The sequence below is a fragment of the Glycine soja genome, chromosome 7 (genome assembly GCF_004193775.1).
Source record: "Glycine soja cultivar W05 chromosome 7, ASM419377v2, whole genome shotgun sequence".
Lineage (NCBI taxonomy): Eukaryota > Viridiplantae > Streptophyta > Magnoliopsida > Fabales > Fabaceae > Glycine > Glycine soja.
Genome location: NC_041008.1, coordinates 36,751,895 through 36,779,700, shown reverse-complemented (window position 1 = coordinate 36,779,700; position 27,806 = coordinate 36,751,895). Strand labels below are relative to the sequence as shown.

General features: G+C 33.3%; 1 protein-coding gene across 1 annotated transcript; it reads left to right on the top strand.

The window, feature by feature from the left end:
- Positions 1-17,097: 17,097 nt before the first annotated feature.
- LOC114419394 (3-ketoacyl-CoA thiolase 2, peroxisomal-like) lies at positions 17,098-23,172 on the top strand. The gene is made up of 14 exons (XM_028385044.1): positions 17,098-17,331; positions 17,779-17,852; positions 18,920-19,004; positions 19,204-19,330; positions 19,499-19,597; positions 19,679-19,746; positions 19,825-19,932; positions 20,016-20,093; positions 20,168-20,300; positions 20,398-20,494; positions 21,127-21,250; positions 21,630-21,738; positions 22,001-22,084; positions 22,917-23,172. The coding sequence occupies exons 1-14, from the start codon at positions 17,227-17,229 to the stop codon at positions 22,961-22,963; spliced, it is 1,338 nt and encodes a 445-aa protein (XP_028240845.1). The 5' UTR covers positions 17,098-17,226; the 3' UTR covers positions 22,964-23,172.
- The last annotated feature ends 4,634 nt before the right edge of the window (positions 23,173-27,806 follow it).

The window sequence follows — 27,806 nt, the reverse complement described above, 5'->3', positions numbered from 1 at the left end:
TCAACGTGAGGATTCCGCTCTCATGAATGAAGTCCTCTCCGAATTACGGGGTCTTCGTTCGTATGTTGGTGACCGCTTTGACTCGTTAGATTCACGCTTTGCCGGTATGGACATTCGTCTTACACAGCTTGAAGAGGATGTCGGATACATTCGTCAGAGTTTCGATCTTCCACCACCTCCTCCGTCTTCTTAGCTTTTAGATTCTGATTATTTATCTTTTATAAGCCGTGTATTTTGGCTTTTAGTTTCTTAGAATTTACATTATTATGCTAAGTACTTTGCTTATTTATCTTGTGGATTTTAAATTTCAGTCTTGGATGTTTTGTGGTTGTTGACATTTTCAGTTATTTGGATTCTGGTTTGATTATTTCTTGTTTGTGAGTTTGGCTTATTGTATTTAATACTCTGATGCTTATATCTTGCTACTCCATTGTTGTAACTATGTTGATTTCCGAGTTCTTTGGCTTTTTGATGTTGCCAAAGGGGGAGAAAAAGGTTGTAGCAAAGAAAAAGCTTAAGAAAAAGCTTAACAAACTTAGAAATCAAGTGATCATGTATTCCGAAATATAGGGGGAGAAAACGGATGCACATTTTATCTATAAACAATTGTTTGTTGCTTGCTTGAATCTTGATTTCAGATATTGTATTGTCATCATCAAAAAGGGGGAGATTGTAGATGCAATTGGCTTTGATGTTTTGATGATGATCATGATAATGTGTTGCAATTGATGCAAATGGGCTTTTCAAGATTAAAATTCAAGACAATACTTCAAGATTACAAGGCACAACATCAAGATGATCACTAGAATATTAGGAAGGGAATTCCTAATTGAATTAGCAAAGGTTTGGCCAAGTGATTTAAAATAAAAAGTGTTTTTCAAAGGTTTTACTCTCTGGTAATCGATTACCAGAGGATGTAATCGATTACCAGTGGCCAAATACATTTTATAACAGCTATAAAAATTTGAATTCGAAATTTTAAAAGCTGTAATCGATTACACAATATTGGTAATCGATTACCAGCAGTTAGTAAACGTTTTAATTCAAATTTTAAAAGCTGTAATCGATTACACAATTACTGTAATCGATTACCAGACAGGAATTTCAGAAAAATAATTTCAAGAGTCACAACTTTTCAAAGGCTTTACTCATGACCACCAATGGTCTATATATATGTGACTTAAACACGAAATTGCTTAGAGATTTTCAGAACAACAAAGTGTTTATCCTCTCAAAGAGCAATTTCATTTTATCCTCTTAAGAATTCCTTGGCCAATTCAATTGCAATTCATTAAGGAATTAATTGAGTGCTCAATTTGTAAAATCCATCTCTTTCTAGAGAGATTTGTTCCTCTTCTTCTTCTCATTCTCTAAGGGATTAAGAGACTGTGAGTCTCTTGTTGTAAAGAATCTCTAAACACAAAGGAAGGGTTGTCCTTGTGTGTTTAGAACTTGTAAAAGGAATTTACAAGTTAGTGGAACTCTCAAGCGGGTTGCTTGGGGACTGGACGTAGGCACAAGGGTGTGGCCGAACCAGTATAAAACTGAGTTTGCATTTTCTCTTCCCTTAATCTCCTTTATTTATTATTGCTTTATATTTATATTCAAGTTGCTTCATTTGAATTAATATTTAAGAAGATTGTCATTAAGGGAATTCATAACTTAAGTAAAAAGTAAGATAGATTTTTAATTAGGAGAAAAGTTTGGAATATCTTAATTCAACCCCCCCCTTCTTAAGATATCTGAGACCACTTGTCTAACAGTATCTACTTTACCTCTAGAAAAATCCTTTGCTAAAAGGAACTTACTCAGACGTTCATACCAAGCCCTAGGGGCTTGTTTTAAGCCATATAAAGCCTTTTTCAATTTCAAAACATGACTAGGCTTATCTGAGTTTTCAAAACAAGGGGGTTGACCTACATATACTTCCTCTTGGATAAAGCCATTCAAAAAGGCACTCTTCACATCCATTTGATAAAGTTTAAAATCCATTATGGATGCAAAGGCTAATAACATTCTTATCGCTTCTAATCTAGCAACTGGAGCATATGTTTCCTCATAATCTATCCCATCTTCCTGATTGTATCCTTTGGCTACTAACCTAGCCTTATTTATAATGACTATGTCATTTTCATCTAAATTGTTTCTAAATACCCATTTTGTTCCTATAACTGGGTAATTAGCAGGCTTCTCAACTAATTCCCAAACATCATTTCTTTCAAATTGGTTCAACTCTTCCTGCATAGCTATTATCCAATGTTCATCAATTATGGCTTCTTTCAAATTTTTAGGTTCCATCATAGAAACAAAAGCCATATTATTGCAAATATCTTTGAGAGAGTGTCTAGTGGTTACCCCTTTTGATATATCACTAATAATGTTGTCAAGAGGATTATATCTAGAAGCTCTCCACCCTCTTGGAAGATCAGCATCAGTTTTTATTTCATCAATGTAAAAATATTCATTATTTCCATCTCCTTTGCCTTTGTGATCTTCCCCATGAATATGCATTTCTTCTAATGATTTTGAAATATCATCTAGTACATATTTTCTTGGAAAAATTGCATTAGATTCATCAAAAGCAACATGAATGGATTCTTCAATAATCATAGTTCTTTTGTTATAAATTCTAAATGCTTTACTTTGCAATGAATAGCCAAGAAAAATACCTTCATCGGATTTAGCGTCAAACTTTCCTAAATTACATTTGTCATTGTTTAGCACAAAACATTTACATCCAAACACATGAAGATGTGAAATGTTACGTTTTCTTCCATTATATAACTCATATGGAGTTTTCTTTAAGATTGGTCTTATTAAAGCTTTATTCATGATGTAACATGCTGTATTTACAGCTTCAGCCCAGAAATATTTTGGAAGAAATGTATCTTTTAGTAAAGTTATAGCAATTTCTTCTAAGGGTCTATTTTTCCTCTCAACAACTCCATTTTGTTGAAGGGTTCTGGGTGTAGAAAAATTATGCTCAATGCCATGTTTATCACAGAAAGATTCAAAATCTTTATTTTCAAATTCTCCTCCATGATCACTCATGATAGATGCAATTTCGAGATTTTTCTTATTTTGAATAGTTTTAGCAAGTTTCTTGAATGCATGAAAAGCATCTCTTTTATGAGTGAGAAATAATGTCCATGTAAATCTAGAGTAATCATCAACAATAATAAGAGCATAATAGTTTCCTCCAAAACTCATAGTTCTAGAGAGACCAATATGCTTATATGCTTTATATTATTTATCATGTAAACACTAGATATGAGAGTCAAATGACACTAGATAGCCTATATGCTTTATATTCCTATCATGCTTGTTTTCAATAACATAGTTATGAGAGTCAAATGACACTAGATAGCCTTTATCACATAATTGACTGACACTTAGCAAACTGTGCTTAAGACCTTCAACAAGTAGAACATTTTCAATAGAGGTAGATGAATTCCTACCTATTTTTCCGACTCCAAAAATTCTACCATTATTGTTGTCGCCATAAGTCATATGTCCGCTTTTCTTGGGAGAAATGTGAGTGAATTTCAATGCATCTCCCGTCATGTGTTTAGAGCATTTGCTATCTATGTACCAACTCTTCTTCAAGGAAACCTATATGAACATGTTTATGACTTAGGTATGCAAACTTTCTTGGGTTCTTGTGTGTTAGTTTTAATAAAAGATCCCTTTGGGACCCATATCATTTTAATATTACTGCTATTTTTCTTAAAATAACATGTAGATGTACCATGTCCTTTCTTTTCACAATAAAAACAGGTTAAGAAAGGAAAACTATATTTTTGTGTGGATGCAAAGAAATTTTTATAAAATTTTTGTTGTTTATCAGGTTTATATCCTAACCCTGCTTTATCAAAAACACATCTTTGTTTTCCTAATATAATATCTAGATTATTTTTGCCAATAGAAAAATTGGCAAGAGAATTTTTTAAATCCTTGATTTCTTCTATGTATTTCTTACAACAATTACATGAATTAGATACTTCTATATTATCATGCATGGTAGAAGAATGAATTGTATCATTTGATCTAAAAGTTATAACTTCAGTCTTAAGATTTTCTAATTCTTCATTTAATTTTAAAACTTCTTTTTCTAAATTTGAAATTGTTTTCTTAGAAGATGAAACCAGTTTTGCAAGTTTAATTGATTCTTTATGTAAATCAGCAAATGCATCTTGTAATTCATCAAATGAAATGGATAAGTTGTTATTAGAAGATGTTACCCCTTCATCACTTTCATAATTCTTGGCTATCAGACTCAGGTTTACAACTTCGTTTTCTGAATCTTCAGATGAGTCCATATCATTGTCATCCCATGTAATGTAGGCCTTCTTAGCCTTATTTTCATTAAAAACTTTCTTTTCAGATTTCTCTATTCTTTTCTTGAAAATTAGGCAATCAACCCTTAGATGTCCAGGTTGATTGCATTCATAACATTTTGGAGTAGAGGATGAATCTTCTGCCCTTTTCTTTGATTTAAAATTTGATCTTCTTTGATTTCCTCTTACTCTTAGAAATTTGTTGAATCTTTTTACAAAAAGAATGAGATCATCATCTTCGTCTATTTCAATTGAATTCTCCTTATCACTTCCTTCTTGGGTTGAAGATGAAGCTTTAAGAGCAATTCCTTTCTTTTTCTTATCATTCTCCTCATGTTGATTCAATCTCATCAATTCCATTTCATGTTCCTGTAACTTTCCAAACAAAGTAGCAAGAGACATGTTAGAAAGATCTCTTGATTCTGTAATGGCTGTTACCTTGGGTTGCCATTCCCTGCTTAAACATCTCAAAACTTTATTGATAAGATCTTCATTTGGAAAGATTTTTCCTAAGGATGCAAGATGATTAATTATGTGTATGAATCTCTTTTGCATGTCCTGTATGGTTTCATTAGGATTCATTCTAAATAATTCATATTCATGAGTTAAAGTATTTATCCTAGATCTTTTCACATTTGTTGTCCCTTCATGGGTTATTTGTAAGGTATCCCACATATCTTTTGCATTTTTGCAATTTGACACCCTAAAGTATTCATCAATTCCTAATGTAGATGTAATTATATTTTTGGCTTTTAAATTGTATTGAACTAACTTCTTTTCCTCCTCACTCCATTGTTCCATAGGTTTTTCTATGGTTGTATTTCCTGCCACCATAGTGGGGATGTAAGGTCCAATTTCTATGGCTTCCCAGATATTCAGATCTATAGCCTCTATAAAAATTTGCATGCGGGTTTTCCAATAATGGTAACCCACGCCATTAAAAATAGGAGGCCTATTTATAGAATTTCCTTCGGGAAATAAATAGTTTGATGAGGCCATTATTCTTGAAGTTTCTAAACTTTATAAAATAATGAAGCTCTGATACCACTTATTAGACAAGTGGCCTCAGTTATCAAAAGAAGGAGGGTTGAATTAAGATACAAAACTATTCCCAATTAAAATTTAATTCTCTTTTTGGATTAACAATACACCCTTAATATGAATTACTCAAAAAATAATTCAAAAAAAAACTTCTTTAAAGCAAAAGATAAACAACAATAAATAAAAGAAATTTAAGAGAAGAGAGAATGCAAACTCAAATTTTATACTAGTTCGGCCACACCCTGTGCCTACGTCCAGCCAGCTTGAGATTTCCACTATCTTGTAAAAGGCCTTTTACAAAGTCTAAACCACACAGGGACACCATTCCCTTGTGTTCAGAAATCCTTACAACTTACGAGACCCACGGTCTCTTGAACAATTCTCTTTGAATAAGAAAAAGAAATTTTACTCTTTAAGAAAAGGATAAGACAATTTGGTTTTGAGAGGATAACACAATTTTGTTCAGAAAAATTCTGAGGAATTTCGTATCCTAAGTCACTTATTTATAGACCTTTGATGGTCTTTCAAAAACTTTTTGAACAGTTGTGACTCTTGGGAGTTATTTTGAAAAATTCCTTGCTGGTAATCAATAACATAAATGTGGTAATCGATTACACAGTTAGTTTTGAAGAGTTGTGACTCTTCAAACTTGAAATTTGAAATTTTTGTGTCTAGTAATCGATTACACAATTGTTGTAATCGATTACACAACTGTTGTAATTGATTACAGGCTTTTAAAATTTAAATTCAAATTTCTAAAAGATGTTACAAACAATTTTAACTTCTGGTAATCGATTACATGCATTGTGTAATCAATTACACTGTTTTAAATTCAAATTCAAAATTTGTAAAACTATTTCAGAAATCATTTTAGTTACTGGTAATTGATTACATCCTCTCGTAATCGATTACCAAAGAGAAAACATCTTATGTTTTAAAACATAATTTTACTTAAAAGCTTTTGCAAGATATTTTCCTCAGCCAAACCTGTGCAGCATCATCTAAGAAATTCTTTTCAAGATTGTATGAACTAAGTCCATCGTTCCTCTTGAATTTCTTGATTCTTGACTTGGATCGTGCTCATCTTTGGCATCATCAAAACTTCATATCATATATGCTTCTACATAAAAGTGTGAAACGATTACCAGATTCCAAATTCCCCACACAACTTGGAGTCTTTGCACCAGTAATTTTTGCACGTGTCTCAGACTCAGAGAGATAAGAAAGAGTCAAGCAAAGAAACCCCAAATAGCAAGCTTACCCTTTTCCACATCTTGTTAGATATCGCATGCATAAGGCATTGAGATTGAATGCCCCATTGCCTTATCCTCATCTTGTTACCCTTTTCCTTCAACACTTCAACATCCCTCTTGATTTTGAACCTTATGTTCCAATCAAGAGATCATTCCTTATAGGTGCTTCAGTCATAGCATCCTTTGGTTATATAAAGGAGTATGATGGCTCTTGGGTGAAGAAGGGTGCTAGAAATGTTGGTGAAGAAGGACATGAGGGAGAAGATTCATCTCTTCTTTCGAAGATTATGGACAGGTTTGATGGCCTTCAAACCTTTGTTGGTGAGAGGTTTGACACTTTGGAATTGCAAGTGGATATGCGCTTCAATGAAATGGAGTCAAGAATGACAAAGGTTGAAGAAGAAGTGTCATACATTCGTTCAAGCTTCGATCTTCCACCACCACCGCCACCATCATCACAGATTTCTATTTTAATAATTATTAGTACTTTGATTTTCAGCCTTGTATTTTGGCTATATTATTATGATATTTGAACAATTTACTATTTCCTTATTTGCATGGTATGTTTGAACAAATATTAAGTATGTTATTTGACTATGTGGATTTTATAATTAATCTATTCATGATTGTTGCTTCATGGTTCTTGCTTCTTGCTTCATGATTTGGTTGATATTTTTCCATGAATATTGTATGGATGTTTAAGTTATATTTGTATACTTTAAGTTTGATACGCACTTTGGCTTTTTTGTTGATGCCAAAGGGGGAGAGAAATGGGATTAAATCAAGAATTCACATGAGTAATCAACTTAATTTTAAGATAAGCATAAATTCAAAAACAAAAGGGGAGAATTTATGTGAGTGATCGACTAGGAAAAAGTGTGTGTGTGTTTCTTGATTTCAGAAGTTGTCATCATCAAAAAGGGGGAGATTGTAGAAGCAAAGCTTCATGGTGAATCAAAGGTGTTTTGATGATAACAATAACGATAACAAAAGATGATGACAAAGGTGATAACAAAAAGCTCAAAAGTCAATCAAAAGATGAGTTCAAGATGTTCAAGAAGGAATCAAGAACAATTCAAGACTTAAGAGGAAAAGTTGAAGAACACTTCAAGATTCAAGAAGAAGGATGAATTCAAGAATCAAGGATCAAGCTTCAAGAATCAAGATCAAGATTCAAGATTCAAGACTCAAGAATCAAGAGAAGACTTAATCAAGATAAGTATGAAAAGGATTTTTCAAAAACTGAGTAGCACATGAATTTTTCACAAAACATGTTTACCAAAGAGTTTTTACTCTTTGGTAATCGATTACCAGATTGTTGTAATCGATTACCAGTAGCAAAATTGTTTTGAAAAAGTTTTCAAATTGAATTTACAATGTTCCAATTAATTTCAAAAAGTTGTAATCGATTACAATGTTTTGGTAATCGATTACCAGTGTCTTTGAACGTTGAAATTCAAATTCAAATGTGAAGAGTCACATCCTTTCACATAAAATCCTTGTGTAATCGATTACAGTGATTTGGTAATCGATTACCAGTGATTGTTTCTAAATAAATCAAAATATGTAACTCTTCAAAAGTTTTTTGACTTTTTCAAATCGGTTTTAAGTTTTTCTAAAAGTTATAACTCTTCTAAATGGTCCTCTTGGCCAGACATGAAGAGTCTATAAAAGCAAGACTTTGTTTTGCATTTCAAGGATCTTGAACACTTATTCAATCAATCTTTTACAAGCCCTAAATCTCTTTGAACTTCTTCTTCTTCTTTGTACCAAAAGCTTTCCAAAGTTTTATGGTTTTCTAAACCTTGAAAACTTCTGCTATTCATCTTTTCATTCTCTTCTCCCTTTGCCAAAAAGAATTTGCCAAGGACTAACCGCCTGAATTCTTTTTGTGTCTCTCTTCTCCCTTGTCAAAGCATTCAAAACGACATAGTCTGAGAATTCTTTTGATTCTTCCCATTCCCTAATACAAAAGCGTTCAAAGGTTTAACCGCCTGAGAATTCTTTTGTATCCCCATTCACAAAGTATCAAAGGTTTAACAGCCTGAGATCTTTGTCCTAACACATTGGAGGGTACATCCTTTGTGGCACAAGTAGAGGGTACATCTACTTGGGTTTGACTGAGAACAAGAGAGGGTACATCTCTTGTGGATCAGTTCTAGTGGAGGGTACATCCACTAGGTTCAAAGAGAACAAGGGAAGGTACATCCCTTGTGGATCTTTGCTTGTAAAAGGAATTTTACAAGGTTGAAAAGAAATCTCAAGGACCGCAGGTCGCTTGGAGACTGGATGTAGGCACAAGTTGTTGCCGAACCAGTATAAAAACTCGTGTGTGTTTATCTCCTTCTTCCCTACTCTTTTAATTTCCACTGTGCATTTTAATTTCCGCTTTTACTTTTGGTTAAGTTTCTTTTCATTTCTTCATTTACTTAACAACATAGTAAAAGCCTTAGAAGAGTAAATTTTTAATTAGTAAAGGTTTGAGAATAATTAATTCAACCTCCCCTTCTTAATTATTCTGAGGCCACTCGATCCAACAGAATGTGTGTGGTCCGCATCCCATTAGGTTTCGTGGGGTGAAACGTTGGAGTGCCCTTACCCCTTATTCTTATCCAACTCTATTATATATATATATATATATATATATATATATATATATATATATATATATATATACACACACACACACACACACACACATGCCCTTAATAAGTGAAACCATCAATAAATTAAATATATGCCCAAAATCCCTTAATGTTAGTTGATTTATATATATAAACACTCTTCGTCTCCTCCAAATTAAACATTTATCATGGATGTTAAGAAAGGTGGGTCTATAGTACAAACAGAAGTGAAGTTGCAAAAGCATAACGAAAAGGAGATGGGCATGAGAAAAGGTCCATGGGCGGTTGACGAGAACACCATTCTGGTCAATTACATCACCACACACGGTGAAGGTCACTGGAATTCCGTGGCACGATGTGCAAGCATGCATGCATCTTAATTATAATTTAATTTCTGCATGTGCTAAGTAATAATAGTATATATATTAATTATGAGATTTATCAATTACAAGTCTAAGGAGGAGTGGGAAGAGTTGCAGATTCTAAACTACTTGTGCCCAGACATGCAGCATGGAAATATCACACTCCAAGAACATATATTAATTCTCGACCTTCGCTCTCGTTGGGGCAACATGTATGGTATAAAAATATTCCTCTCTCTCTCTCTCTCTCTCTCTATATATATATATATATATATATATATATATATATATATATATATATTTGTTTTATAAGGTTGGATGTACACATATATAACATGGTATGAATGAATGAATGAGTGTTTTTTGATAGGTGGTCAAAGATTGCTCAACAACTACTACGAAGAACAACCAACAAAATAAAGAACTATTGAAGGACCGAGTGATAAAACAAGCGAAGCAGCTAAAGTGTGATGTGAATAGCAAACAATTCACAGACATGTTGCATTACGTGTGGATGTCGCGCTTGTTGGAGCGGCTTTAGCCCACATCACAGACTGCACATGAGGTATGTTTGGTTGTGCATTTGTTCTGCTTTTAAATTTTTATTGTAGCATAAATTATTTGCTCTATAATTTATATAAATTTGTTTGACCCTATATTGTAGCTTGCTGAATTCTTTTTTATGTTGGAAATTATTTAATTTTTTACTTTCTAATTTCTTGTTTTCTTTTATTGTTTTGATTTGAAAGGAAATTGAATATGATATTCATAGATAACATATTATTTTTATTATTTTTATTTTTTTAAAAAACACATTATAAGACGGTTCTTTAAAAAATCATCTAAGAATGATACTATTCTAAGATGATTCTTTGTGAAACCGTCTTAGAAGGGTATTATTCTAAGACAGTTGTTATATAAGAACCGTCTTAGAAAGATACCATTTTAAGATGGTTCTTAAATAAGAATCATCTTAGAATGATATCCTTCTAAGACAATTCTTATATAACAATCATCTTAGAATAGTACCCTTCTAAGACAGTTCTTTGTAAAACCGTTTTAGAAGAGTATCATTCTAAGACGACTTTTAACTAAGAACCATCTTAGAATGATACCCTTCTAAGACGGTTCTTATATAACAACCGTCTTAGAATGATATTTTTCTAAGATGGTTTTTTAGATAACTGTTTAAGAAAGGTAGTCTTCTAAGACAAATTTTAACTAAAAATTATCTTAGAAAGATATTCTTTTCTAAGACAGTTTTTGTTGGAACCATCATCAAAAGTCTCAACTTTAAATGATGTTAGTTACAAAAATGGTTCAAAATTGTCTTTGAATGTCTTATACAACCGTCATTGTATGTGTCTTTTGTAGTAGCGGTAGTTGTTAGTTTCCTATTGCCTCTTATGTTCAATTGTGTTGTTTTAGCATGTTTTGTTCTTACCATTTTGTGGCTTTGTTGGATCATTATAACTTAGATTATGCGTTTTTCAATTATTGATTTGTTATTTTAGTCATTGTCTTTGTTATTTTCAAGTTTTCTCTCTATCACCTTTATGGTCCACTAAGAATTTTATGGTTGGGCGAGCATGTCTGAACCACTTCAATGTTATTTTGTTTGTCCCTGGCCTAGCCCCAACTTGTGCTCGTTGGGCTAGCCATAAAGCTACAACATTTGAAGTTTCTGCATAATTTCTAGCCTAACAAGAAAATTCTTGCCTGGGCATGAGGTCCCTTGAAACAAATTTTAGACTCTGTTTGTCTACGACCCAGTCATAAAATGTGCTAGTTGGGCGAGAACACCTTTGGAACCAACTTTGCTCTCTGTTTGTTTTTAGCCTGACTAGAGAAAATGCTAGTTGGGCTAGCACCTTTGCACCTTATAAGTCAAAACTCTTTGTTTTTCTTTTGCTCTAAAAGTAAAACTCTTTTTTTTAGTCTAGTGAGTGGTAAAAAAAACTAACAAAAAATAACTTCAAAAAAACAAAAAAAAATTGTGAGTGCTCTAGCTCAGCGAGCACACACTTGGCTTGTTGGGCTTGGTTTCAAATTTTAGTCACAGACTCACCCTCCTTAATTCTCATCGTCCCATTAATATTCCTTCTCCACCCTTCCACATAAACCCATACTTTACCAAATCTCAAAGTTCCATCTCTATAGTTTCCAAGCACAAAAAACCTTATCTCTTCTTTGATTCACTCTCACTTGGGCAAACCTAAGCCCTTCTTCTCTCTCGTGCTTCTATGATCTCAATCGCGTGTGTGGCTTGGGTGCTATTGTTGCATCTTTGTCCGCAACACAATGCCCAAAAAGGCTCCTCCAACCCTATAACCATGCCTCCTAAACCTCAAAACCTAAGAACTAGAGGCAAAGTTCCTTTTGCATATTTGAGCTCTAAATCCAAATTCAAAGCTTCAATCGCATAACCAAAATCGAAATCTCCAGCCACCAAAAAGAAGAAACAGGCCTCTCCTCCGCCTTCTAAATTTTTTTCTTATGAAGAGGAATGTTCCCCTTATGTTGTAGGTAAGCTCACCTCACCTTTTAACAGAGCAAGGTTCCATAGTCCAAGCCATCAAAAACAATTTCAAGTCATGTAAATGACTACATTGAATGCCGAGAGGAAAATGGAATTGGAAGCAGATGAATACCCCAATTTCCAAAAAATCACGAAGACAGAAAGTGGGACACTAAACTAGCCAACCTAAATCCCTTCATCATGTATTGGTGAAGGAGTTCTATGCCAATGCCTTTAAGGAGGATAAAGACCGCAAGATCCCAAGGAAATCTTTTGTCAAGACTAAGTTGGTTTCGTTTGATGGTGCCACTATCAATCAAATGTTGGGCACCTCTTTGGACCTACCAGAGGAAGTAATTTCTACCTATTTTGAATGGAAGAGCAGTGATATAGGCATTGATAACTTTGAGGTGGCTGCCAGGATTAGCATCCTCGGTGGTAAAGTTTCTTCAAATCATGCAAGGGTGGCCAAAAGGTTTATAGGGAGTGATTTGAACACTAAGGCTTAAATCTAGCATAGCTCCTAACACTCACCACTTCTCCATCACACTTGACTGAGAACACTTCATTTATGTTGTTTTGCAGAACATGAGTGTTGATATTGGTGAATATCTTTCTCATGAGATTTGTGTGATCACTTGAGGTGAGACAAATACGCAATTAGGTTTCCCCTCTCTTGTCACTTCTCTAATTGCAATTGTTGATGTAAATGTTAAAGGCTAGTAGTTGATTGATCTCAACACTCTTATTAATGTTGCATACATAGAGAAGAACTTCCTCAACCTTGCTAGTCAACCATGTCCACACCCCAGATCGCAACCTTGAGGTAGGGCTCCTATTTATGTTACATGGGTGGAGTTCAATGCTGCCATGGCGGAGAGAGCAAAGAGTGAGGATGCACTACACCATGGCCAGAGATTGCTGATGAAAGGGATGCACCATCTTTTTTGTTGCTTGCCTGGTGTTTTAGAAGGCATCCTTATGATTGTTGAGGATTTCTTTGTTGTTGTTGCATGGCCTAGGGACTAGGCCAAACCTTAAGGAGGGGTGGGACATTCTAGAAATGCTACTTTTGAGGCTAGTGGTCAAAATGACGAGGGTGATAACATGAAGGAATATAGTGGATATTTTGTGCATTTTGATGTTACCAAGACCATTTTATGTTTCAATTCTTTTTTTTCCCAGTAGTTAGATTTAAATTTATGATTTCAGTTGTTTAGTTTTAGTTTATATCTTTGAATTTAGTACACTGCTGTTAGTATTGTGGGTTTTGTGGTTCTGGTACTGTGTTGTTGACTTAGTTATGTATGCTTATGGTGTTTGTTTCAATTTTGGTTAATTTGTGAAAATTTTGCACTGTTGCACTTCTCTAAGCTCATTTCCATGAATTGTGCGAAAAACCTTGTGAACTATGTGTTTTTGTTGTGATTTTTCACTTGTGGTTGTCTGCTTGGTCGTTTAGGTGGATGCAAGCAATGTCATTGTGATTAAAAAGTTTGGCATGTTTGTTGGTTGAAGACCTTTGAATGCCTTGCATTACCATGTAAGTTGGAGTGTAAAGTGTTGGGATATTCATGATGAGAGTTGCTACTGATTGTTGTGCACATGATTTTGCTTGATTATCATGATTCAGAATGAATTTTCTTTTCCCTTGTAGCCCCTTTGAGCTAAAATATTAAATTCTTTGTTGCTTTGAAACCTTGAGGCAAAAAGAAAAACAAAGTGTCTCCCACACCTTAGGGATAGGAGAACAACTAATTATGATAGGTTTCACATAAGTTTGGGGGAGTTTGTTATCAATAGAAAAAAATTATCAAGGGTGCAAATGTCGCTTGTAGTTGTAAGAGGGTTTTTGTGTTTGTTCACCAAACTTCATTGTGTTTGTTAACAAATGAAATGAAAGTGAAAAATAAATATGAAAATTGAAAAAGAACACAAAAATAAGTGTCGTTTATATTGTTCAGCCCTTTCACTGATGTTCTAAAGGAGTTGGGTTCTCCTTTGGTTTTGAATAGTTAAGAGAAAAAGGCAATGTGGAAAAGTTGTTTGATCTTTAAAGGTTGGTCTCTTATTTTCTTGGTGTGAATTTGTTTATCTAGAAAAACCAAGATCTTCTTGTAAGCCTGACCAAGTTACAACAAATAAAGTCCTTAGTGATTCTTGCATGTTTGTGTGGTTATGTGATTTGCATTGAGATGATGAGCAAAGTTAATGTGCATGCTTTCAATAGGTGACTTAGAGAGGAACTTCACTTTCACAGTGTTATATGAGTGATACACATTTCTCTTGAGGAGCAAGGTGTTCTCTGGTCTCTGAAGATTTTTGTGCCATCTTTTTCAATATCTTTTTGCTCATGTGTTTGGCTAAATTTTTTTTGTGGACACGATAGTGTGAAGTTAAGCATTAATTGCATGTTTTGTTTTGTTAGGAATGCACTATCATAAAAAAGTGAGGGTGTAAATTTTTTCATTTGTTAGTCAATGTGTTGTTAGTCTTTTTAGTTGTAGTTAGAATTATCTTTTGCTCGAGAACAAGCAAAGCTTTAAAATTGGGGAAGTTGATAATTACATTATTTGCTTACCTTTTTGGTACACATAATTGCATTTATCGTACCTTGTCCTTAATTAAAGTCTTGTTTCTCTCCTCTTGTAGTTAGAATTTAGCTTTTTAGGAATCCTTCAAGTATGTTTAGGTTTTAAAATAATTTTTTATGTTTTCTTATATTTTAAATGAAGGTTTGGAAGCTTTATGTTGAAGGAGGATGAATCAAAATCAAAAAGAAAATATTTTCAATTTTGGCCTAGCCAGGTCAAAGTGTTGCACGCCCGACCAAAAGAGTTAGTAGCCATCTAGATTCTGAGATGTTCCTAGCCCAGCGAGCTACTGTCTCGCCCAATCAGAATTCTTCTTGAGAGCAACTCATTTTGAAGACATTTCTAGCCCATCCAACACAAGGGTATCTTGTCCAGCCATGTAGTTCCAGTATTCATTATTGGAGCTTTAGCCAAACAAGAATATTGGCTCGCTATGCCAGAAATGTTGTGCTATCACTTAATGAGAAAAAGTCAAAGCCATTAAAGGGACTTTTTGGAAAGAGATCAAAACATTTTCTTCTTCGAAAAAGCTGGGTTCCGGATGTATGCAGTTGCATGAGACTTTCTTTTTCCTCCATTTTCCACCTTCTTATTATTCTCTTCACCATTTTTGAAGCTCTTCTCACCCATGAGTAACTGAGCTTCCCTTTGATTGGGGTTTGATGTAACTAAACCCAAATTCACGTATATCTTTTGAGTTATTAATAGATGTTTATTGTTCAACGTTAAGTGTTTTCTTCTTTGCTTAATACTTGCTTTGGCTTGATCACCCATTTCCTTGATTTTATGGTTTAAATGCGATTGAAAAATGTATTTGAACTACAAACTAGAGAAGAACATCTAATGGGTATTGTTTTCAGGAATAGAGTAAGACCCATTAGTTACCTTTGACTCATTTTCTTAAAGCAAGTAACTTGGCTAAGCTATGCAAGAGATTGGTAGTTTAGTCATGGTACTTAGGCTCTTCTTGTAAAAGGAATTAGGGATTAGGCATTTTTATAAGTTGGTGATATCAAAGGAAGGGTAAACATATATTAATAGCTTGCTTATGCATGAGAGAGTGGTTTAGTGAAATGGAACCCCAATCGTTTTCTTTTATTGTGTTTCGTGTAACTCTTGTTCGTAACCTAGATCTTGGAGCATCAAAAACCCCTTATATTAGTTTTATTTCAAGTCTTCGCCTTAAACTTCAAATCTTAATCATTGTTAAGTTAAATTCTCTATATTTGTCTAGTAAGTAAACAATGTATAAGTTGCCAAATATAGTGGAAGTCCTTTGGAAAAATGATACTTGGATTTTTCATTTTAAGCTACTTGTGATTGATATATCAAAGAAGTAATAGACGATCATAACAATTGTGGCAAAAATGAACATGACAGTGGTGGTGGATATGTTTGATATATTTTAGAATGTTATAAATTAAATCTTTAAGATATTTAATTTTTTGTTTGATAAATCTTGTAAAGATTTTATGGTTAAATGAGATTTTAATTGAATTTAAGATATTTTTATTTTTATCTTTCATTTTAATGGAACACTTAAGATTAATAATTTTCATTCTCACTCTCACACAGCTGACCATTTTCATTTGAATTTTTCATATTAAAAATCTTTATAAGCTAATTTTTAAATTTTTAAAAATTAAATAACAAAATTATATCATATATTTTGATACCCTAATACTTTGAAATATAATTTTCTTATATATATGTTTGATTTTTTCTTATTCAAATTTTTTATAATCTAATTCAATTAAATAATGCAATTACATCATATCATAAATTTTATTATACTACAATTTTTTCAATTTAAAATATTTTAATTTTAATCTCATTATTTATTTTCACTTTTATATTATATATATATATATATATATATATATATATATATATATATATATATATATATATATATATATATATATAGATGTGTTTGGTGGCCAACCCCCCAACTTTCGTCTTTTCTCGATCACTATTTATTCTGATTGGTGGGGTCATTAATCACGTTTTGGACGGAGGTCTCGTTTTTCACGTTCTTCGAGGAACTTTGCTGGTGCATTTTCTCAGTGACTGACGCATGTTTCCACCACAATATATTTATTTATTATTTATTATTCATTTATAATTTATAAATGAATAAATAAAACTAGCGTGCTTTGCATGGTCGTAGCAGACAAAGTGAAAACAAAACAAAGAAAAACCAACCCAAATTTTATTTTTATTCTCTTTTTAAGTGTTTATGAATAAATTAAGATAACATTTTTTAAAGATTAACAAGTTTATTCAAAGAAGACAGGACCCTTGAAGTCAATTTGAATTTGTCCCTTTCCTATGTTTATACATAGAAAAGAGTTTAACTTGTATAATTTCCTATGTTACTTCGTATACATAGAAAGAGTTTAATTACATAATAATAATAACAATGGTTTCTATTCGCTAAAACTCAGCGTCACATTCACCCGCACAACAAAGTACAACACAGTGCAGGGGCTCAATTATGGAGAAAGCAATTCAAAGACAGAGAGTTCTGCTTGAACATCTTCAACCCATTTCTTCAAGTTCAAATTTTTCCTCTCAAACCCATCAATCTACGGATCTCTCAGTAAGTGGGTGTTTCATTGTTTTACTTTTAAGTTTCTGTGTTTTCAAATTTGTGCTTTTCTGCCTCTGCCATGATTGATTTCTAGTCTTCAAGAGCTTGTGTTGTCAAGTTTATGTGAGTGCATAAATTTGATCCCTTGCTAACTAGTTTCATTAAATAACACATCGAACCTACAATTTTTTTGTTTTTTTTGTTATAAATTTCCTCAAAAGAGAGTGTATGCAAAGTATTGTAAATTTTGTGATTTGTAATAAATTTGAACAGATAAAAGAGAGAGTGTATTCAAAAGAGTATGTTCGAGTTTGAGAGTGTGTTACTAGCATTTCTCAATTTGATGATTATGTTTATTCATATTATTCTGAATCTGTTGAACCATCCTTCACTTTCTGAAAGCATATGTGGAAATGTTTTACCCCTTTTTTAAGGCCTTTTCCCACTTCTTGTTAGGCTTCATTATGTTTTGCTGGGAATTCTTCGCATGGTCAAACAGGTGGATCAGATGATGACGTGGTGATTGTAGCGTAAGTTTGCCTATATAAATGATCGTATTGTGTGATTTCTAATTCGTTGTTTTGCGGTAATAATCCAATTAGTCCTTGAAATATGCGTGTCGGTGTTGTTAGTCCTTAGAAGTAGGGATGCTCATAAAGTATTTTTTGACGTGTTTGAGTTAAAAAAGTTAAATCTTATGCATTTTGAAGACAAATTTTTGTATTTTGGGTTGAGATTATACTTCCGGTTGTCTCAACCTTCAATGTCATATACAACAACAACGCCTTATCCCACTAGGTGAGGTCGGCTACATCAACCTTCAATGTCATATATTCTTTAAAAAAGTGTATTTTTTAAATAATTATGTTTTACTAATATAATTTATTGACTTAATAGATAATATTTTGAATAACATAATATTATTATAGGTACTATGGTAAGTTTATTAACTTTTACAATAATTACCTTGAAAAAAGATAGCAATGATTTGGTTGACATGGTAGAAGTTTTTATACTTCTCATTAAACTCTATTTTATATTGATATTATCTATCTTGAGATATATATCTTATAATACACCTCAATTATACTTGTATATTTCTTCAATTTTATGATTTAACAATAAGTAATGTTAAGATTTGCATATTGTGTCAACAAATTGGGTTAACGATCATGTTTCATATATTGCGTGTCTTAATTGGGTCGAGTTTGGATTTAAATAATGATCCTATCAAAATTTTGGATCAGGTAAAGACATGTAAATCCATGCCGTGAACACCCTTACTTAGAAGATGAGAAATATTACATCCACGGTCCCTGAATATACATATGATCCTCATGTTACTGAATGTGTGTTTTGTCAAATTAGTCCCTAAGGTCAGAGATTAGTTTAACAGAGGAAATACACATTCATGGATAATTGGATATTCAAAGACTTGGTCTAGTTTGACTGACGCTATAATTTTTCTACTATCATTCAAAGACTTGGACTAGTTTGATGAATGCTATATCATTCAGGGACAAATTAGACTATTTACTCTATGATTTTGTTAATGACATTATTGAACCTATAGCTATAATTTCTCTTCAATAACCAGTGCATATCGTACTGCCATCTGCAAAGCAAAGCGTGGGGGCTTTAAGGATACCCTTCCAGATGACCTTCTTGCCACAGTTCTGAAGGTAATTCTTAATTAATTAGTTAATAAAAGAAGATTGGAAAGAAAGTTATCAAGTATAAAAAATATTTTAGTGAATATTTGTGATGGTTTATGCTTGGAACATGTCAGCCTTGAAATGTTTTGAGCTACTTTTGTTGATCAGTAGTTTATTTCTTTCTTCTTCTTTTTTTCTTTAGTTTCTAAACTGAGTTTTCCTATAGGCTGTAATAGAGAAAACAAATGTGGACCCTGCGGAAGTTGGAGATATTGTCGTGGGCACAGTACTGGCACCTGGATCAGATAGAGGAATTGAGTGCAGAATGGCTGCCTTTTATGCAGGTTTCCCAGGTACATTTTGTAGTCTTCATTGAGCATGATTTATAGGAAATTGCAGATTGTCTTTACTTTACTGAATGTAGAAGTACTCATGAGGTGACTTCATATGATTAAACGAGAAGTTAGTATGTATTTTAGCGCAATTTCTAATATGGTGGATCTTCTTCATTTTTCAACCAGAGACTGTGCCTCTTCGAACTGTCAATCGGCAGTGTTCATCTGGACTTCAGGCGGTTTCTGACGTAGCTGCCTATATAAAAGCCGGGTTCTATGACATTGGTCAGAATGAATCTAGATTGTATATTAAAATGCCATGGCATTGTTATTTCTTTGGCCTAATCTTCCTAATATTCAATTTAGGTATTGGGGCTGGACTGGAGTCTATGACAGTAGATCGTGTGAATAGGCTTCCCAACATTAACCCAAAGGTATGGTGAAGTTGTATATTTTGATGTCCACATTTTCCTTTGAGACATATTCGGCTTGACTTTTCATTATATTCACAGGTAGAGACCTTTGCAGAAGCCCGGGATTGTCTTCTTCCAATGGGAATCACTTCTGAGAATGTAGCACAACGTTATGGTGTGACAAGGCTAGAGCAAGATCAGGCTGCTGTGAGTATGACAAAAGTATTTAGTGTGCTAAGTATGTATGAAAAGATTATCAGGAAGCATGAACTTTTAATTTGTATGATTAGGTTGAGTCTCACAAGCGAGCTGCAGCTGCAACAGCAGCTGGCAAGTTCAAAGAAGAAATCATTCCAGTTTCTACAAAGGTAAGTGCCAACTACCAAAATGAATTTCCCTGTAGTATTAATAATGTTATCCTGCTAATGATTTGTTTACAAAGTTTGTGGACCCTAAAACTGGAGTGGAGAAGAAAATTATTGTTTCTGTCGATGATGGTATCCGGCCAAACACAAATTTAGCAGATTTGGCAAAGCTGAAGCCTGCATTCCAGAAAGATGGAACCACGACAGCAGGTACTAAAGAAATCTTTTTCATTAATTTTGTTACTCTGGGTGACAATCTTCTACCTTGTGAATATGTATGTTTTTTATCTTTCTTTTTTAATTTCAGGGAATGCTAGCCAAATTAGTGATGGTGCAGCAGCTGTGCTCCTCATGAAGAGAAGAGTGGCTGTGCAAAAGGGGCTTCCTATTCTTGGAATCTTCAGGTACACAATAACGATGCATCATCAAAGAAATTATTTTTAAATACAAGTCACATCAAATTTGAATCTAGACACAAACCTGCATCTATCCTATAATGTGCACACCACCTGCATTTAGCCCTGAAGTACATGTTTTCTTGTAGTCCAACTCAATGTATATAGAAGCTGCACTTTCAATTAGTAATTTGATTAATTTTACACCAAATTACAAGAAAGTTTTAGAAGTCAATTCAATTCCTGAAAGTATGTTTTAGATAAATATAACTAACAAAACAGGCATGCAGATATAGGGCTACTGTACAAAAAATACGTCCATTTGGGGAAAGTTATTTAAATCGAGAAATGTTCCTAGTTATATAAATGGGGTACTTATTAGCTAATTTGTCTGGAAAAAGTTGCTGTAATAAAGGATAATCAAAGCTTGAAGCCATGTGCTTCACATTTTCAATATTAGAATATTATATGCTGAAAGGATATTTGAAATCAGTAACTCATAAATATTACTTGGAAATCTATTCAAACATGGACCTAAATCAAATTTAAGCTTCTAATAGAACCTTATTCATTGTTTTTTTGTTTTTATATTTTTAATTTGAAAATTTGAATTAATCTCACAAGTGAATTCAATTTTTCAGGAGTTTTGCTGCTGTTGGAGTAGATCCTGCAGTCATGGGTGTTGGCCCTGCTGTTGCTATCCCAGCTGCAGTGAAATCTGCTGGTCTTGAACTTGGCAACATTGACTTATTTGAAATCAATGAGGTAAAGGTTTTAACAGCTGTCATTATAGGTCATATTTGGATAAACTTCTCCATAAACACTTATAGTTATAGGAGAAGAAATTAAGAAGGTAAAATGCGTTGAGCTTCTCTCATAAGCTAAAATCAACTTATTCACCTTAACTTTTAGAGAAGTTAAATGATAGAGCTTCTATAGAAGTTAAGTGCACAAGTTTATTTTAGCTTATAAAAGAAACTCAATTTATTTTACCTTCTTATTTTATTTTCCTACTATTGCTCAGGGAGAAGTTTATTCAAACAAGACTTTAAATAATAACTACTTTTTATTGCATATTTTCACAGCCAAGTCTAACTTCAAGTAATCTTGTACTGAGCATTTAGAATATAATGGTCTTGTGTAGGCATTTGCATCGCAGTATGTTTATTGCCTCAAGAAATTGGGACTTGATCCCAGAAAGGTCAATGTCAATGGTGGTGCCATTGCTCTTGGACATCCTTTGGGCGTTACAGGTGATGTTGAGATGTTTACAGTCAGAAAATTAACTTACTTTCGCCTTATTATTTTCTTATTAAATGGAAGAGGTAATGCTAAAATCTTCAGAGACACCTGCAACTGAAATCTTTATATTTCAGTGACATGTTTTACTTGTGTATATTTCATCTTACGATGGGGACAAGCCATCTTACACTTCCAAATTGACAGATTAATTCTGTTCATCTATCATGAACCTAATGCTGACTTTGTTGGTGAATTTACATGCTGCCATTTCAGGTGCACGTTGTGTTGCAACTTTGTTGAATGAGATGAAACGCGGTGGCAAGGATTGTCGCTTTGGTGTAATCTCAATGTGCATAGGTGATTTCTTCTTTTGGTCTCTCTCCATCTCACATATACCAGTAAAAAGTTGAATATTCGAGAAAAAGTAACACATAAAGTATATATAATCTATTTTTATATTTAAATTGAAGTCAAAATTAGTTTTGTAACAAATGCACATCACTCAAAAGCTGGATGATAAATTTTAAGAATACTTTCTAGGTTTGTAGGGCAAGATAGCAAATTTTATTACTGATGTTCTTGTAAGTTGACACTAGTAGCCTGGTAGATGTATAGCTAGCTTACACAGAAGATGGCTAGGCTAGGGCCTTGTTTGGGTAAACTTTTTCATAAGCACTTATAGTAGGGGGGGGGGAAAGAAGGTAAAATGAAATAAACTTATTCCATAAGCCAAAGTTAACTTATGCAAAACTTAAAATCAGTTTTTGGAGAAGCTCAATAAAATAAGTTTCTTACATAAACTACAATTAACTTATGCATAAGTTAAAATTAGCTTATGAGAGAAATTTATTTCATTTTTTCTTCTTACTTTTTCTACTTTAAGTGCTTATAGAGAATTTTATCCAAATAGGACCCTGATAGTTAAAGTACCTCGCGGAATAAGTTAGTGTATTTATTTCCGGAGAATGTGTTGTCTCAGAATAGGAAAAAGAAAAGAAGCACAAGAAGAGAAGTTCTTACCTATAAAATTAAAAATGGAATGGAAATGAGAGTAGTGAGTAAAACTACTAGAAACATTAAAATTAGCGATGAAATTAAGGACAAAATAAACAGAGTAAGAGTTCATGCATGTGAGAGTTTAGAGTGTTATTCCCTTCCTTTAACATTATTGAAATGTGCATTATTTCAGGGTCAGGTATGGGAGCTGCTGCTGTATTTGAAAGGGGGGACTTTTAAAGATTTGTGCAAGTTTAGAATAGTTCATAAAAATAACGATCTTTTGTCACCGGATGCTTGATATTAGACATAATTTGAAGTGTTTCTATTTTGAATTCAGTTTTGGTTGAAATGTTACAAAAAATTGGAAGTGTAAACAAGATTTATTTTAACCATGATTATGACTCAGATGGAGAATAGAAACTATAGCACTGAGTTTGCTTACTCAATTTTGCCCTCGTTGTAAGATAATCTCTTTCAAACAAAAAAGATAAGAAAATGAAACAAGGAAGATACAAAAATGTTAGTGAACCCAAAATGCATTTCTCGCTACTTAAAGAGTTGATACTTTGGCCAAAACTTAGATAACCTTGGCTGCATAGCCTAAGTAATTTGTGGGTGAAGTAAGTATAAAAATTGTCTGATGTGGAAGTAGGTCAACATTTCTATTGGCAAATAGGAAATTTCTAAGTACATGCCCAAGTATTTGTTACTTCTTGGGTTGAAAACATATTTCTGGCTACTTAAGAGTTGATACTTTGGTCAAGACTTAGATTCTTAGACAAGTGGCCTCAATAACTTAAGAGGGGGGATGAATACAGTTTCACAATTTTTCTACTAATAAACTTTAACCTCCCTCTAAATATAGGCTCAAAATGCAGAAGAAGAAGTAATAATCAATTTAATCGATGTTCTTTAAACATGCAAGACAAAATTAATTGTAATAACATAAATGAGATAAGGGAAGAGAGAAATGCAAACTTGATTTATATTGGTTCGATCACTTCTCGTGCTTACGTCCAGTCCTCAAGCAACCCACTTGAGATTTTTCATTATCTCTGTAAATTATTTACAGACTTTGAACACACCTTGGGATCTCTCACCCTTGTGTTCAAGATTCTCCAAGAGACAACCCGTCTCTTGATTACAATTCTCACAATCCAAGAGACAAATAAGTCTCTTGATTACAACTGATTTTCTGAGATGAACAGAAAGATTTCTCTCCTTTAGAGTGGATGATACAAATTAAAGATCTTAGAGAAATTTCTCTCTTTTAGAGATGATAATACAATTTGAAGTTCATAGATGAATTCTCAATAGATTTGCAAGTGTTTGTCCAAGAGTTGTTGAGAGAGCATTTGACAATTAAGTTCTCTTAGAATATTTCTCTCTTGCTTTTTGAAGTCAGACACACACATATATAGGCCCATCATGCCTTTTCAAAATGGTTTGAAGAAATGTGTATTTTCAAAAAGCTTTTTCTGAAATTCTTCACTGGTAATTGATTACAGGTTTTTGGTAATCGATTACATAGTTATATTTTGAAGGGTCATGACTTTTCAAATTGAATTTCAGGAGTTTCGTTATTGATAATCAATTACACACCAATGGTAATCGATTACAGCCTTTAAATTCAAATTTCAAAACCCTTTTCAAAAGCTAATTAGTAAACTTGTCTTCTAGTAATCGATTACACTGCTTGGTAATCGATTACCAGAGCCTTTGATCTCTTGGAAATAATTTGTTTGAGGCCTTATCTTTTTCTTGATCTTTGTTTGCTTGACCTTGAATTAATCTTGAAGCAATGCTTAACCTTTGAATGTTTGTTGAAGTAACCTTGTAAGCAACCTTGTTTGATTCTACTTTGGCATCGTCAAAACCTTGTATTCATACTCAGAGAAGCTACAAAAGGAACGATTGGGGGATTTTCTCCGCCGCATCCTTGAGGAGGATTCTGAGGATTACGCTCCAATTACAACGTTCTTCTTGGTGTGGAGGTTCGGCGGCAAGCAACGACAGCTCGTGGTGGCCACCAGAGGTTGTGGGTGGTGGAAAAGGAGGTGTTAGGGTTTAGGTGGCGTTTGGAGAGGAGGAGAGGGGGAAAATCGTGTTTTTCACGCTGAGGAATGTATTTATAATCTATAGATCTCACTTAGAGAGCTCATCTCGCTAAGAGGGAGTCCACTTTTTGCGTTTTGTGCAACTTCCTCTGCACTAAGTCTCGCTCAGCGCAATTTCCTCTCGGGTTGGAATTGCGCTTAGCGCACTCTTCGCGCTTAGCGAGACATAAAAAGTTGTAATTTTCAAAATCCCAAAGGTCAGACTGTGTAGAATTGTCTTAGGAAGCTTCAGCCAAAATTTGAATATGATCCAACGGTTAACCAATCCGGGATGACGATTTTACTGAAATAGGTTTAGGTAAAATTTGAAATCTCATAATTTTAACTTAGTTCAACAAAACTGCACATAACTCAACATCCACATCAAGAAATTCACACATGACTAATTCAAGCCATACCTCAACTCATTCAAGTCAACCATATAGTCAAATAACACGATAAATACAATTAAGCATCAATTTATAATTAGTAATATTTCAAGGTGTTACAATCAATGTATCAACTTTGCTTCAAGGAGTCCATCATTCATATAATCATATTTTGATATTGGTATCCAAATTTACTTGGGTCCTTGGATGTTAGTTTTGAGTAAGGATCCTTTTGGAACCCATACCCTTTTTCCAATGGTACTACCATTCTTTCTAATATAACAAGTTGATGCACTATGATCATTCTTACCACACTAAAAGCATGTTAACAAGGGAGAACTAGCCTTTTGAGTGGAGGCAAAAAAAATTTTATGCATCTTTTGTTGATTTTCAAGATTATATCCTAATCCTAGCTTTATCAAAAACACATCTTTGTTTGCCAAATATAATATCTAAATTATTTTTACCAACAATAAATTTGGCAAGAACAATTTTAAAATCTTCAATTTCTTCTTTGAATTTATCACAACATTCACATGAATGAGATGCTTTATTGTTTTCTTGTATTAAACATTTTGTAGAAGATTGATTTTTTTTATCTAGTGATTTTAAAATTTTAACTTCAGATTTAAGATTTTCTAACTCTATTTAATTTCAAAATTTCCTTTTCTAAACTTGAAATAGTTTTCTTAGAATATGAAACTAATTTGGCAAGTTTGACAGATTCTTTATGCAAATCATTGAATGCATCTTGGAGTTTATCAAAAGAAATAGATAAGTCATAGTTAGAAGACATTACCTCTTCTCCACTTTCATAGTCTTTGGCCATGGGAGCTAGATTTATGATTTCATTTTCTGAATCATTTGAAGAATCCATGTCATTATCTTCCCAAGTGATGTATGTTTTCTTTTCTTTGAAATTTCTCTTGTCAGATTTTTCCATTCTTCTTTTAAAGATAGGACAAACGAATCTCAAGTGCCCAGGTTGATCGCATTCATATCATTTTGGGGCTAAGGAGGAATTTTCTCTTCTTTGGATTGATATTTGATCTCCTTTGATTTCCTTTTTCTCATAAATTTATTGAATCTCTTCACAAAAAATTTGAAATCATCATCTTCTTCTATTTCATTCAAGTATTTTTTGTCACTTTCTTCTTGAATAGAAGATGATGAGGCTCTGAGTGCAATTCCTTTATTCTTGTTGTCATTCTCTTCATGTTGATGGAGTCTCATAAGTTCCATTTCATGTTCCTGAAGCTTTCCAAAAAGAGTTGTAAGGGACATGTTAGTAAGATCTTTTTTGCATATCTTATATGATCTCATTTTGATTCATTCTAAACAGTTCATATTCATGTGTGAGAGTGTTTATTCTAGATCTCTTGACATCAGTTGTGCCTTCATGGGTTACTTGTAATGTATCCCACATTTCTTTTGCATTTTTACAATTTGAGACTCTAAAATATTCATCCATGCCTAATGCAAAAGTGATTATATTTTTGGCCTTTAAATTGTATTGAACCATTCTTCTTTCATCATCATCCCATTCTTTTCTATGTTTTTCTATAGTTGCATTTCCCACTACCATTGTAGGAATGAAGAGACCAATTTCAATGGCTTCCCATATATTTAAATCTATGACTTCTATAAAGATTTGCATTCAGGTTTTCCAATAGTGATAACCCTCGCCATTGAAAACAAGAGGCTTATTAATAGAATTTCCCTCAGGAAATGGAAAGTTAGATGAGGCCATAATTATTCTTGAAGTTTTTAAACTTTAGACAAAAATCCTGCTCTGAACCACTTGTTGGACAAATGGTCTCAATAACTTAAGAGGGGGGGGGGTGAATTAAGTTTCACAATTTTTCCACTAACAAACTTTAACCCCCTTTTAAAGATAGGCTCAGAATGTAGAAGAAGAAGCAACAATTAATTTAATCGATGTTCTTTAAATGTGCAAGACAAAATTAATTACAATAACATAAATGAGATAAGAGAAGAGTAAAATGCAAACTTGATTTATACTGATTCGACCACTTCTCGTGCCTACGTCCAGTCTTCAAGCAACCCACTTGAGATTTCCTACTATCTTTGTAAATCCTTCACAGACTTTGAACACACCTTGGGATCCCTCACCCTTGTGTTCAAGATTCTTCAAGAGACAACCCGTCTCTTGATTACAATTCTCACAATCCAAAAGACAACTAGTCTCATGATTACAACTGACTTTCTGAGATGAACAGAAAGATTTCTCTCCTTTAGAGTGGATGATACAAATTAAAGATCTTAGAGGAATTTCTCTCTTTTAGAGATGATAATACAATTTGAAGTTTCTAGATGAATTCTCAATAGATTTGCAAGTGTTTGCCCAAGAGTTGTTGAGAGAGCATTTGACAATTAAGTTCTCTTAGAATATCTCTCTCTTGCTTTTTGAAGTCAGACACACATATATATAGGCTCATCGTGCCTTTTCAAAATGGTTTGAAGAGATGTGTCTTTTCAAAAAGCTTTTTTCTGAAATTCTTCACTGGTAATTGATTACAGGTTTCTGGTAATCGATTACACAGTTATATTTTGAAGGGTCATAACTTTTTAAAT